At 48.8% G+C, this 14608-nt stretch overlaps 1 protein-coding gene across 1 annotated transcript in view; it reads left to right on the plus strand.

Moving 5' to 3' along the window:
- Window positions 1–4481: 4481 nt before the first annotated feature.
- Window positions 4482–14608, plus strand: part of sipa1l1 (signal-induced proliferation-associated 1 like 1) — a 33270-nt gene continuing 23143 nt past the window's right edge. The window contains exons 1-7 of the mRNA XM_079753301.1: window positions 4482–5997; window positions 6092–6314; window positions 6893–7023; window positions 9464–9652; window positions 10942–11116; window positions 11475–11578; window positions 11830–11987. Of these exons, the coding sequence (XP_079609427.1) occupies window positions 4495–5997; window positions 6092–6314; window positions 6893–7023; window positions 9464–9652; window positions 10942–11116; window positions 11475–11578; window positions 11830–11987 (2483 nt within the window). The 5' untranslated portion in view covers window positions 4482–4494. The remainder of the gene's footprint in view (window positions 5998–6091; window positions 6315–6892; window positions 7024–9463; window positions 9653–10941; window positions 11117–11474; window positions 11579–11829; window positions 11988–14608) is intronic.

The following is a 14608-nucleotide window of genomic DNA, read 5'->3' on the forward strand; positions in this document are numbered from 1 at the left end:
ATGCTGTCTCACCCTGAGGCTCTGTCTCTGGCTCTCTGCGTATTACACACACTGCCTGCCCTAACCGCCAGTGCCCACGCCCAGTGGCATCTCGACAGCAGCGTGTGAACAGGGTGAGTCACAGTGTCTGCCCAGCCGCAGTGCCCTAATGACGTCTGTCTGTCTCTTAGTGTGACTGCCTGCTTAATAATGCTTATTATTTCTGTCTGTTAATCATCCTACAGGAAACTTTGCTTTGTTCCCTTTTGCATCTGGTCCATCCCGTGCAATCCCACCTCTGTGCTTTTATAAAGTTACTATGCAGTAGGGTGGCCAGGATTATTCAGAATGTAGGGTTGAGGGATTGGTTTGTATTTCTTATTTCTCGGACCAGCAGCGTTTGGCTTGTACATCTTAATGCATCATGGGATTTTTTGTTGCCGAAACCCCATTTTGAGCGGAATTAAAACAGTAGGACTGTAAAATTCACCATTAAATATACAGTAACCTGGGCTAATGAAAACTTTGTGGCAGTTCCAAACACAACCATGTCTCCCCCACTATGACAAATCTTTTCACAATGAATCACTAAACCATGATGAAAAGAACATCACTACCAACATAATAAGTAACCTTCCAATGCTCCTACGCTTCCAAAATGAACGCTGTCTTTGCAATGTGATGTTGTGATGTACAAGAAAACGGTGGGACAAAAGAAACGCCAGCAATGTGCAAAATTGAATCCAGGTATAGACGTTTGTAATACTATATAGCAGGCTGGAGCTGTCGTTTATTCCTTCCGAATCACTGGATCTGATGGGGAAAACGTCGTTGTTGTTGAAGTGTCTTGACTTCAAACCATCTCCAAATTACAATGCCTCTGGTAACCAGGAAAGGAATTTGCATTTGCAGTCTGCCCTCCAATTTAACATAGACGTAGACATCCTCTCAGGAGTCTTAACTGACAAATCGAAGCCATTTGTAACCATTACGAGGTGGAAAAACTAATATTGTGGTTTGCGAAATCCCACCAGGAAAGCCAGCTGAGTTTATGGCACCCCTTGGCCCAATCACATGGTTAATCATAGCAATCATCTAATTACTTAATTATATCGAATGGGCGATTAGGTCCTGTTTATGTTGTGAATTAACTATTAATCAGTCAGATGCCTAGCAGTAGTTGTGAAGCTTCAAGGCTGCTCGAGTGTGGGAAATTGTGTCATTTATTTTGGCAGTTATGTTGCATCGATGACCTGACCTCCAGCAAAATGACACTTTAACACCACGATGACGTCAAGAAAGCAGGTGAAGTGAGGTCATCACAGTACCGCTAGCCCCCTTTGTTTGAAGTCTGGACACCTGACATAACACCTGCTTGTAATCATTTAGGATGAAGTCGAAGATGACGACATTCTGCACGATAATTCCATGGCTTGTAAATTACTCCATTGCTTCTAATAATCACCTGGCTGAGTTCAGTCACAGTTCTGATGCCATCATTACAACTTAACATTTTTGTTGCATAATCTTTACCTGCTACTTTACAATGTTGGACATTTAGTGGTGACACCCTTAATCACACAGCATACTTCTTGAGAAAAATATGTTTGGAGCGCTTGGAAGAACAGACTGACTTGATTGTGGTGAAAATGCATAGCGTACAAACTTCTCAGCACTTTCTGCACCTCCCAAGATTTTGTAACTTCCCAAAACTCAGGTGATGGCATTGTGAACATAGATTTGTGTTCATCATTTGTGAGTCATTATTTTGTTTCATATCTAAAATGAGAATTCAGATCCCCTGTCTTCACTGGTCTTAACCAGTTGAACGTTTAGTGATCGAACTAAAACTGCTTTAAGTACATAAGGAGTTTGCCTCGGCCAGCCAAAAAAACAACTTCTTCTGAAGTATTCCCCTTGCTAAAAGCTCTGCCAGCCGGGTGACACCGACTCAGGCATAGCAGGCATCCTGCGCTCCTGTCATCTCTCAAGGCCCAAGCCTTTGAAGTCGGGCTGTTTAGTGTCGGCGTTCCAATTGAAGCAAATTTGAGGTCGCCCTCGACAGCACTTAGTGACATTAAGCAGTGATGGGGATACATTCAGCCTGGGCAGTCAGGCTGGTTCGGACAGAGGTTAACCGCAAAAAAAGGTTAGTGAGTTAGCTGTCAGGCTAATTGGCCGGCCGTCGGTGCACAGGATCACCCCCGCGCTGCCATTATTCTGGACTTCTTCTTGCTTACTGACCATATATCTCTTTCTCCTCGTTCCTTGTTTGGGTCCTTTTTTTTTTTTTGTATCCTTTTCCCTCTCTTAATCTCTCATTATGTGCAATTATCATTCTCCGCAGCAGCAGAAAAAGCAATCAGGTGTCTGCTTGCATTCGTGCTTAGGATTTGTCTCTACTTAGACAACCTTGTTTGTTGCTCTGCTTGTTTCTCTGTAAGGTACCCTTCGAACCCTGGAATGGGGCGCATTCGAAACATCAAAATGTATCAATGAAGTGGGATGTTGCTCTTTGAAACGGATGTTGAAAGAATGGATGTCATTTTTTTGGGAGCTGTTATTTGTTATGTTTGAAAGAATTGGAGGTGCATTCATATTCTTGCCTGATTGGTTGTTTTTTGGCCAGTGGATTGAACCATTTTTGACAGCCTATTGCACAGTCTAAACCCACTCTGTTCATTTTGCAGAACTTTTGATTTACAGATAGCTGCTAGAATGTCATTTGCTGGTTGATCATTTTTGTTTTACAGAAATATTGCCTACTGCTAATTAATCATACAAAGAAAATATTTATCTTGCAAGTTAATAAAACTCATCCAGTGTAGTGAGTCAACGTAATCTTCACTCCTCAATAGTAATACATCAGCCCCCGCAAGAAACAGCAGATTGCTTGGCAACACATTATTGGATGAAGAACAGAGTTCATCGCATCTCGCGAAAGCAATGGCGTTTCTCATCTTTGTTGTTGTGGCTACACTCTCCATGCGGCCCTTACAAGCCAGCAAACTGGAACAACGCTTAGCACAACTCTCACCTTCACTTGATCACAATGAAGGTGCCGGCCATGCGTTAAAAACAAAGTGTCTTCAAAGTGTCTTCTTCTTCTGCTACAGTGTACCGTGGCATTACTGTGGCAGATGTCTGCGTTTCATGTGATATCTTTAAAAGTAGGCTTGTAATTTAACAGCGCTGGACATAACTGTCACAGGGCTGAAGATCTCTCCCCCCCCCCTCCCCCCCTCACACTGCAGATTGATGTGCGGGGTATTTTTAAAGATCAGACTAGGTGCCGAACGAGATCATCATCGATTGGACCACACATCTACAGCCTCTCTTTCAGATGTTCCCATATCCAAATGGCCTCTAGGTTGTTTTTACTTCTAGCCGAGGATGATTTGACTCGCACAGAGAGATGTGTGTGCCTTTTTCTTCGAAACGTAAAAACACACATGCATACACAACTATGCACCGGCCTTTTTCCGTTATCACCATGGCAACACAACGGGGCTCTGTGAAGGAAGCTGCAGCCCTGGCTCGGATGGAGACTGAGCTCTCACAGTTGTGGAAGTCATGCACTGTTCAGATCCGTGCTGTCCTTTAGAACAACGATGGCGTTTTTTTGTTATGTTGTTAATCATGTTATATCAGGTTCGATGACTTCTTACAAGGGCTAATGGTCTTTAATATAAGTGTTCTGGAGAAAAGACGACCTGTTTTAGTTTCCCTTTTTCCTCTTTTTCCTAATTTCCCCCAACCATGGTGTGTTTTTCTGTGGACACCCCTCTCTCCACTGCCCCCCTCTGTCTATCCTGTTTCCATTTGGTCCGTATGTCTGTGTGGTGCAGAGTTTATTGTATAGGGACCCGTCTTAATGTGCTTCAGAATGCAGACAGTGGTTGGAACAAAACCTGTCCCCGGTGGTGAACCGCCCCCCATTCAGTCCCTTCCATCTCCATCGGCCTCCTGAAGGCCGTAGAGCGCTCAGGAAACACACAGACCCTTGGGTTGAAAGAGGATTTCACAATAATGGTGATTGCTTATGATTCGGTAATTCACGTTTTTTCTGCCCGGCTCCCCACACGTCGGGTTATCTCAAAGGCCCAATTATGTGCATTGTCTCACTAAACAATGCTGGGCCATATGTCTGATTGGTAGAACTGTTTTCAGTTCTGATCAGACCATTACCCCTCAGTCTGCTCTTGTTACCGTTCCTTTGGCTCTGTTCTTTCGCTCTTTCTTGTGTTTTTCCTTTCCTTACTAATCTAATCTCATACTTTCTTCCCTCCCTCCCAGCAGCGCCCTGAACGGTGGCCCTGAAGTGTCTTCTGGCCGCTCCTCCTTCACCATGATGCTGGTCTTCACCTGAGCCCCTCTTCACTTCCTTCCCGACCGTCCCCCTCCCCCCTCCCCATTCCCCCCCCCCCCCCCCCTCCCTCCCCCCCCACCCCCACCCCTACGCCTCCACCCGCAGCCTTCGACCTCCACCTTCACGCACGCGCCCCACCCCGCACCATGACCAGCCTGAAGCGCTCCCAGACGGAGCGCTCGGTCGGGGGCTCGGTCCCGGCCTCTGACGAGTTCTACACCCGCCGCCTGCGCCTTCCCAACGGCGGGGCGCCCCCGCCCCGCAGCGAGAGCACGCACATCTCCTCGTCGTCGTCCTCGTCGGGCTCCAACGCCCCGGGCACCAACCCCGGCGTGCCCAAGATGGGGGTGCGCGCCCGAGTCGCCGACTGGCCCCCCAGGAAGGACGGGGGAGGAGGAGGAGGAGGAGGAGGAGGAGGAAGCAGCAGCGTTTGGCACATTACCGTGGAAACAGACTCCCCCAGCTCCACCAACACCAGCAGCTCCTCGGGTTCGGGGAGCGGAGAGCGAGAGCGAGGTGGGGGCTCGGGGGGAAGTGGCGGGGGAGGGAGTCTTGGCAGTGGAGGAGGAGGAGGAGGCGCAGAGAGAGAGAGAGAAAGGGGTGGCGGCGGCGGAGAGAGGGAGAGGGGCGTGACGGCCGTCGCGGCCCACAGCAACCTGTCGGCCAAGCTGGGCCACCTCATCAGCCCTCAGGACTCGTCCATGCTGCGCAACATCCACAACACGCTGAAGAACAAGATGCACAGCAAGGGCAAGGACAACCGCTTCCTGTCGCCCGACGGCTACCAGGGCTCCCCGCGGAAGGGCATGCGGCGCATCCGCCAGCGCAGCAACAGCGACATCACCATCAGCGAGCTGGACGGCGACGGCAGCGAGGGCTGGTCCTTCTCGGGATGGACGCCCATGCACCGCGAGTACGGCAGCACCTCCTCCATCGACAAGCACGGGGGCTCGGGCGAGAGCTTCTTCGACATGCTGAAGGGCTACCAGTCGTCGGAGGCCCCTGACCAGCGCAGCCCGGCCCCCGAGAGGCTGGGCGAGCTGCTCACCGTGGCCCCCATCAAGCAGGCGGCCCTGGACCTGCCCGACGGGCCGCTGGGCCAGACGCGCGGCAGCCCCGCCAGCCGCCTCAAGGAGCGGGAGAAGCACCTGAAGAGGAGGTCCAAGTCGGAGACGGGCGGGGAGTCCATCTTCCGCAAGCTGCGCAGCGTCAAGGCGGAGGGCGACGCGTCGCGGGCGGGCTCGGACGCGGAGGACGGCGGGAAGGGGGAGGAGGGCGGCCAGAGCGTCCACAAGCCCTGGGTGTGCCAGAAGGGCTTCGCCCACTTTGACGTCCAGTCGCTGCTCTTCGACCTCAACGAGCTCATACACACGCGGCAGTCGGGCGGCAAGCGCAAGAACACCACCACCGGCGCCTCGGCCGCCGCCGCTGCCTCGGCCTCCTCCTCCCTCTCCTCCAATCAGAGCGGGGCGTACGGCTCCCCCTGCGGATCCCAGGAGGAGCTGAGCGCCAAGGAGGGCTCAGGACACGGCACCAACCCGGCCCTGGACCCCGGGGACGACAAGAGCAACGAGCTGGTGCTGAGCTGCCCCTGCTTCAGGAACGAGATCGGCGGCGAGGGGGAGAGGAGTATCTGCCCCTCCAAACAGGTAAGCACCGGTTCACCGATGGGGGGGGGGGGGGGGGCGTCTGACACCGAGGAGAGGGACTCACCCCGGGTGAACCGTGTCCGTCGTCTTCCAGCAGGGCAGCATAGGCAGCGGGGGCGGCTCCAGCGGCTCCCTGGGCAGCACGGAGGAGGGGCCCCTGGACGCCACCCTCTCCAGCCACTTCACCAACGCGGGCGTGGCCGTGCTGGAGGCCCCCAAGGACGGGCAGGGCCAGCACACGGAGCGGGCCAAGCGCTACATCGTGGAGCACGTGGACCTGGGGTCGTACTACTACCGCAAGTACTTCTACCTCAGAGGTGGGCAGAAGGAAGAGGTGGACAGGGTTGACCGCTAGGCCATGAATTGAGCCATGTGATATAGCTGGTGTTTATCCTTTCAAATGGCGAGGACTTGGTGATTCACCCGTGGTAACCGCCTCTCACGGCGTCGTTATCAAACCTCTGTTGCCTATGTTTGGCTAAAGTTAACTTTGTTGTACAGATTCTCGTGTGAACGTGCCCTATCACAAATACCAGCAATAGCATTAGCTTTTGTTTTCAATTCATTCATCTTGACAAAGGGAATTCGTAACTGTAGTTTTAGTGAAGCCAGGAGAGACAGAGTTATGATGGTTTTATCCCCCAGACCAGTTTAGTCCTTTTTTAAACATGTCCGTTTCCCTAATAAAACTTTTGATGACTTTTATCTCAGTTAACAGATTGTTACAATGAACAACCGCTCATTGAAATGCAGTAAATTGCTAACTTTTTTCTGATTGCGATTGTCGACTCTTTTGATTGGATAATTGCTCTGAGTCGCACTTGTAACTGGCTTAGGATAACAGTGCCGCCCGCTCAAAGACTGAAACGCGTGTATGCCTCCGCTCTGGTCCCAGAGCACTGGAACTACCTGGGGGTGGACGAGAGCCTGGGCCCCGTGGCGGTGAGCCTGCGGCGGGAGAAACTGGAGGAGCACAAGGACCACGGCCAGCAGTACAACTACCGCGTGATCTTCAGGACCAGCGAGGTACGCCGCGGGGGCGGCCTTCTGCGCCTTCTGACCCCGCCGTGTCACACAATGACAGGCTTCGGCCCTCACCGCTCCCCGTTAAGTGGCATGTGGAGACGCCGCGATGCACCGTTCATGAATCGCCCGGGGAGGTCTACGTTTCCCGAGGTTGACGACACTTGATAGACGACCTGGTGAACCGTGAGGGCCGTGGTTGCGTGACATGTGGTTCATGTTGTCTCTCGCGCTTCATGCCTGCCGACTATAAATCATGCTTCAGTGGGATGTGTTGGCTTGCTTCAAGGATCGTCACATTCATACAGCTAGACTCATCGCCAGTGCTGGGGAGAATGCGTTTTCTAGCTGTTTGGAGGTGATGTGTTTCCTCTGAGTGTTATCCTCTCTAGCTCGGTTCACTGCAGTGCATGTTAAGAATACGATGAAAAACGAAAAGAAAACTTGATTTCTGTTTCCCCAAAAACTCCTGTTGATCTTTATTTTTTTATATTATTCTATCAACCTAGAACAAAATTGACAGTAAAGCTAGTGTTATTATATGATATAATAATATATAATAGTAAATTATTAGCGGATCCATTTACAATAATGCTGATAATAATAGCATTGCATTGGCTCAAACGTACTATTATGTATGACTACGTACTAACAACTGAGCGCTGGGCTGCCTGTTCTAACTGGAGCTACCATAACTATAAGTATCAATGCGGCAAACTAGAGCACACTGATTCCAGTAAACCACCCCTCCCCTGTGGGAGCTTGTGGGAAGTTAAGGACCCCGTTTTTCTTTTATTATCAGCGGCTCGAATGCGTTTTTATTATTGAGGGGAAATTCTCATGCGTTTCATAGCGTTGGCCGTTCCCACCATCTGTAGGCCCGCTGCCTAGCCGCGCTCCCGATAAGCACATCCCAGGAGTGCGAACGCCCCCTCCCACTCAAGCTCATCAGCACCGCCTCCGTTAGAGGGGCGCGCTGTCGCTCTCCAGCTCTCGCACTAAAATAATGCATGAGGTGTTCGAGTGGAGAGCAATACATAGACCACCAAAGTATTCTATAACGGATGGCGTGAGTAACAACCACTCCGGTCTAATGGAGATGACGCAGGGGCAAACTGCAGTCAGGTGCTTTTAATTGGGTTGATATTATTTTATTTTTAGAAATATATATATATTTTTTTATTTATTTTGCATGCTTCCCCTCGCATCTCTTTCCGCTGCAGTTGCTATTTTCAGGGCAGGAAGTGGTGTGTGTGTGTGTGTGTGTGTGTGTGTGTGTGTGTGTTGCCATGGGCAGGCTGCAAGGCATCGGTGAAAAGAGATTGTCATCTAAGAATGCCATTGTTTTCCGTCTCTGCCTCTCTTATCCCGACCGACAACTAGATGTTATGAACTTTGACCCCTCCCTCAGAGAAGGGTCAGGGGGGGGTCCACCTTCTCGACCAATGGCATGTGTTAGCTCAGTCTTATTGTGTTTTTGTCCTCTTCGGACATCGTCCTGAGCCTCTGTAGCAACTCTTGATTTATTCAAAGTCCTCTTTTTGTCTATGCTCTCTTTTGTTTGCCTGAAGCTTAAATCCTTCCGCATCGGAAGCAGACACAAACACACGCACGCACGTGCACGCACAGCACACTGATCATGTTTCCTGATGTTATCCGAAGCTAAAACCAAAGCCGAAAATAAATCATCGTCAGAGACTGAACTACCCTGTTACAACAAATACAACACCGGAACACCGGCGGTAAACACAAAGCTGCTGCTGTTGTGGCAAGGAAAGCTCATTTATACAGCCTCTTTTAAACATACAAACTGTTGTTGGCTGTTTATTATTTCGATACATTTATTTCACAATCTCAGATTTGAAAGAGATTTAAAGGATCATAAAAGTGATTACAAAGAGAAATGTTAAAAGAAAATTACACAAGTGAAATGGACACGGTTGACATAGCACCGTCAGAGCCTATCCATAAACTCGTACATAAACTGAAGCACCTTTGTCCTCTTATATAAACCTCACCGTTTCAGACAGCTGCAGTGGTTTATGTTGAGGTTCGATCAGGGCATTAGGGGTGGAACTGCTCTGGTGAGTCACGGTTTGGATCGTTTCACGGTTTTTGGCCACCCTTTCTGGTTCTGTTGGGTGCTGTATACATATTGTCTGACCTTTTTAATCCCAGGGTAGGTTTGGCTCTGAAATGCATAATCATTCATTTTTACCTCTATAAACTGCAGGGTAGTTTCGCTATGCCACTCTTTCCATCAATAATATGGCCAAAATGTGCTCACATCAGGCATCGATTTAAAAATCTTCTGCACCGCATTCAATCCGTCCCGAGCCTTGAACGTTTGCTCACACAATCGTACCTGTCGATCAAGCCCTTGATCGAGCCGCTCCATGCTTTGACCCGCCCTCCCTTGGTCTCCCTCTGCGCCCTCCTCTAGCTGGCCACGCTGCGGGGCTCCGTCATGGAGGACGCCGTGCCGTCCACCTCCAAGCACGGGCTGGCGCGGGGCCTGCCCCTCAAGGAGGTGCTGGAGCACCTGGTGCCAGAGCTCAACGCGCACTGCCTGCGGCTGGCGCTCAACACGCCCAAGGTCACGGACCAGCTGATGAAGCTGGACGAGCAGGGGGTGAGCGCCCGCGCCCGCCATGACGGGCACACCGCTTTAGGGATCCAGACCTTGGTTCGGTAGAGGAGGACACTTCTGTGTTGAAGGGAGAATGTGCATTAAAATATGTGAGCGTTGTAATATGTAATGCAAATGTGCATACATATATGTATAAACTAGAATATACCCAACGTCACAACACTCCAGGAGCAGTAGAAAAACGTAGCAGGAGCGAAGAGAGACGCTGATTGGGAGGAGTGTTTTAATGAACTGCCTCCCAGCTAAGAACAGACTGATGTTCATTGCGAAACGCATCCGTGCATATCTGAAGGGAGGGAGGCAAAACACATGTCAAATTGCAAGTTGTAATGGCTCGGTCTATTCTAAATTAGAAAGAATAAAATTGCAATAAAAGTGAGCTATTTGCCATTTATATAACTAGATCTCTTCTTAACATCCGAATTGCAACTCCACCTAATTGGATGTTAAATAAGTAAAGCAAAACAATTCAGACCGAGCTCCCGATACCTTCATGGTTGCAGCTGTTGATGTTTTTTCCCGTTTACTAGCCATAGTAAAATAAATAATAATCAATGTTACATTTTTTAAAAGGCGATCACTTATGGGATCGCTGTTTTCTGCGTCTAATGCATTTAAAATATAGTGAGAGGATGGGGGCGTTACTTACTGAGATCATGGGGTTGAACGGGGAAAACATAACATTCATTATAGGTGCATTCAAGCACTTCTTTTTGACGTCAGGATTGGAATTATTGTTTTGTCCTGCTGGCACCTGGCCATTACGTCTTCTTGTAACAGCATCTACATGGCGAAGCATGAGGAGAAATGCCTTGCAACTGTATAAATCAAGCATAAATAACTAAATGGCTTGCAATTTTACCTGGAGAAAAAAAAAAAGGTTTCTAGAAGAGTTGAGGTGCAGCAAATACTCCCTATTAGTGAGAGCCTCTTTTACGCATGCACCCTAAAATGCAAAGTTTGAGCGGCTATCGTAACCTGAAATGTCAACCTTGACGTAACAGGAAAAATGGCAACGCAATCTCACAGGCTGGTTGTTCATTAAACGGAAACAAAACAGAAAAACGATTTCTGTTTTGAATGTCAACAAGATTCCCTCAGCGACAGTGAATGCCTTTGGAACGGCTTGCAAAACCTGGAAACAAAGGGCATTACCAACGTCATTTATACCGCGTAACCTCTCTCCCTCTCTCCTTCTCTATCTCTCATCTTCACCTCTCTCCCTCTCTTTTGCATGCCTCCCTTCTCTCTCACTCCCTCCCTGTCTCCAGCTGAGCTTCCAGCTGAAGGTGGGGGTGATGTACTGCGCAGCAGGCCAGAGCAGCGAGGAGGAGATGTACAACAACGAGGCGGCGGGCCCCGCCCTGGAGGAGTTCCTGCAGCTGATTGGCGAGCGCGTGCGCCTCAAGGGCTTCTCCAAGTACCGTGCGCAGCTGGACACCAAGAGTGCGTATGGTCGGGCACACGCCCACACAGACAAAGACACGGGCAGGCGTGCACAACAAAGGGTTTTGAGTGATGCCCTTCAAATGATGTATTGCATTTAGGATTTTTAAAAGTTGGATGCACCTGTTGCACTAAGGATATTGGATAAATTATTGAATTTATTCGTTACCGAATAAATCCGGTAACGTAAAACTATTGTCCAATAAACGAAAATCTCTTCAGGAAACTTTTCGAATGACCACAGATGAGTTTGTCGGACGTTGTCAACCTCGGAAGTGATAAACTGTCAACCGGGAAACACAATTCTGTGAACCGTGTCGGAGATCACACTGACGCCTTCCGCCTTCCCCTTGCACAGCCGACTCCACCGGTACCCACTCCCTGTACACCACCTACAAGGACTACGAGATCATGTTCCACGTGTCCACCATGCTGCCCTACACGCCCAACAACAAACAGCAGGTAGGCTGGCTGCAGGACACTGCTGGGTGGACCACAACTTCAGCAGAATTGTAGCAGGGTTAGCGGTTGGTGGGGACAGAGTTTACTCTTACGGTCAATAATGTCATTATTAATGTTGGAGGTAAGATACACCACGTCATGAATAATGATTTATGCTACAAAGAGGGTTTCGGGCCTGGTGTGAATCCATATGAAATCACATGCATATTGATTAAACTCGTCTCTCTCGCTCTCTCTCCGGGTGTTCCCAGTTGCTACGGAAGCGACACATCGGGAACGACATCGTCACCATCGTCTTCCAAGAGCCCGGCGCCCAGCCGTTCACCCCCAAGAACATCCGCTCGCACTTCCAGCACGTGTTTGTGGTGGTGCGGGCGCACAACCCCTGCACAGACGACACCTGGTACAGGTGAGAGCGCACCGCACGAGGCTCGCCGGGGGGGGGGGCCGCACCTCTCATGCTGTCCCCTCCTCTGACGTGCCCTCAATCCATCACAGTGTTGTGGGGATTATTCTCCTGTTTGTCAGTGTTTATTTGTTCTGAGTTAACGGATGTAATGTAACCGGTAATCGGTTTTCACCTTGTGAGTTGATTTATGCGGTTGTCTATGGTTTGTATTTGTCCTTTTGCACATCCTCCCTTTTGAACAAACGTACTGGGTTTATTAAATTCAGCCCAGCATGGAAAGGAATTATGGAAGAAGATTATAATTTACCACAGCTGTTTTTCTCCATGGTGTCCCCTTCAGGCAATCCCCGGCTCAGAATTAAGCATACAGTTGGTACCATTTGGAAAAAGCGAATTGTTACAATGCTATTGAAATTGATTGATTTATTATTCTCCCCATACTACTGCAAGCTAGAGAGTTAAACTGAAAGTGGCATTTCAAACTGACTTTTGCATTTGCCCCTAGATATATAGGGTAGCAGATTTTTTAAAGTTTTAAAACCTCTTCTATTCTCATATCTCTGCAGCAATCGCTCTCTTGCTGTCACACACACACACACACACACACACACGGACCATTTTCTTTTGAAGTCACAGTCGTTTCCTATGCGGCAAATTATTGCAGAGCAAACAAAAAATAACTTTTCAGGCGCCACTTTGCAAAACAAGTGTGTTTTGTTGTTGACGTAATGAACTTAAGCCATATGTGCATGTGTTGAGCACTTGACGATGGATTTGTTTACTCCCTCGGTCTGGCTGTAGCTTCACAAAGTACATAATGTGTCTTAGTTTGAGTTCTTCAGGATAAGGTTGGGGCATCGGGGTGTGAGATTAACCTAAGTTAAAACTATGCCTAAAGTAAGAGAAACATATCTTTATGTTTTCATAACCGTGCAAGCCAATCTCCTGTGATAATAAGGACAAGGTAACTCATTGACTGACACATTGAAATATGATGATGTCACTTGTTCCCTTAATATTAGAGACATTAAGGGATACATTCATATTTAATATCATCAAAGACGGGCATCATCAAGTGTTACAGTTGTAGCCACCAGTACAATATTTTGTTTTTTGGGAAAATAGTCCAATAGTGATTTAGGTTGATCTAAATCAATGTTTATAGTACCTACCTTGCTTCATCCTTGGAGACGACCATCAGTAACAACAGCCTGAGGTTCCTGTCTGGTACACAGGGTTTGTTTCTCCAACCATCAGACACACTGAGCCAAAGTTTGCCGCTGTCGTAACTTTCTCAGAAGCTCTCAGCGCCCGGGTTTGGCATCCTGAGACTGCAGTTGCACTTTGCAACACAAGAGAAATGAATGAACACAATACCCTCCTCTCCATTATCATTCCACTCTCCAGTAAGCGCTAACAAACCCTTAACAAATTTAGAAGTCTGACGTGTACGTCTTTTTGTGGTAGTTTGACGTGTTAATCATATATATCTGAGAGCTTTTGTTCACCATGGTACGTACTGACACACACACACACACACACACACACAGATACACACAGATACACACCTACCTGCGGGCCGCCTACTGCTAGGTATTGAATTGTTCCCTTTCTATGGCTGCCCCGGTGGGCAGTGGGTCACAGAGCTGCAGCCCACACATTAGATATTAATAAGACTGCAAAACACTGCAACCACAGCCATGCGTGTTGCCTTCCCCTACCTTTTAGCCTCCTGTTGCTGTGTGTTGGGGTGTGTGTGTGTGGTGTGTGTGTGTGTGTGTGTGTGTGTGTGTGTGTGTGTGTGTGTGTGTGTGTGTGTGTGTGTGTGTGTGTGTGTGGCTCTGTGTGTCTGTATGGCTCTGTATGTAGCTCTGTCCTGGGTCGGGGGGGGGGGGGGGGGGGGGTCTGTGTTTGTGTGCTTGTGTTCATTTCTGCTTGTACTCAGTCTGTCTGTGTGTGTCCTCGTCCTGCTCCGTGTTGCTACCGCTGCGCAGCTCTGCCGTTGATCCGAGCCCTCTCTCCGCTGTGCCCCCCCCCCCCCCCCCCCCCCCCCCCCCCGTGAGTCACAGCTGCGTTCAGGTGACTCACGGACCGGGCCCTTCACAATTGGCCACAAAGTGCTTTTCAGAGCTCTTATTGCGACGTCGTTGATGAGGGACGGATAATAAAAGGAGAAAGAATAGCCTTTTGTGTGCAATCACTCAATCAGCCCATCGAGAAACTCTTCATGTGCTCTCCATGAAAATGAAATTTCTTTCACACGACGCATTTTCATGGCTAACAACACTATGATTATTTCAACACTTTTTAAAGAATTCAAGATCGGGATTCTTACATAAAGGTATCTTGGAATAGCTTAACACACTCATCTTGGTTCACTTTTTCCACAGCCTGTGTGTGTGTGTGTGTGTGTGTGTGTGTGTGTGTGTGTGTGTGTGTGTGAAACAAAGCCATGGTAAGTGGCTCATTTGTCCAATCTGGTTATGCAGTCTATGTGCTAACAAATCCCCAGAATTTGTAGAGCATGGCTCACACAACAGTACTACAAAACGGCAGTAGTTATAGCTTCTTACTAGCACCTCATTCACACATCAGCTGCCAACAGCACCAAAACACTGAGC

Source organism: Pollachius pollachius, assembly GCF_949987615.1.
Source record: "Pollachius pollachius genome assembly, chromosome: 16".
Classification (NCBI taxonomy): Eukaryota; Metazoa; Chordata; class Actinopteri; order Gadiformes; family Gadidae; genus Pollachius; species Pollachius pollachius.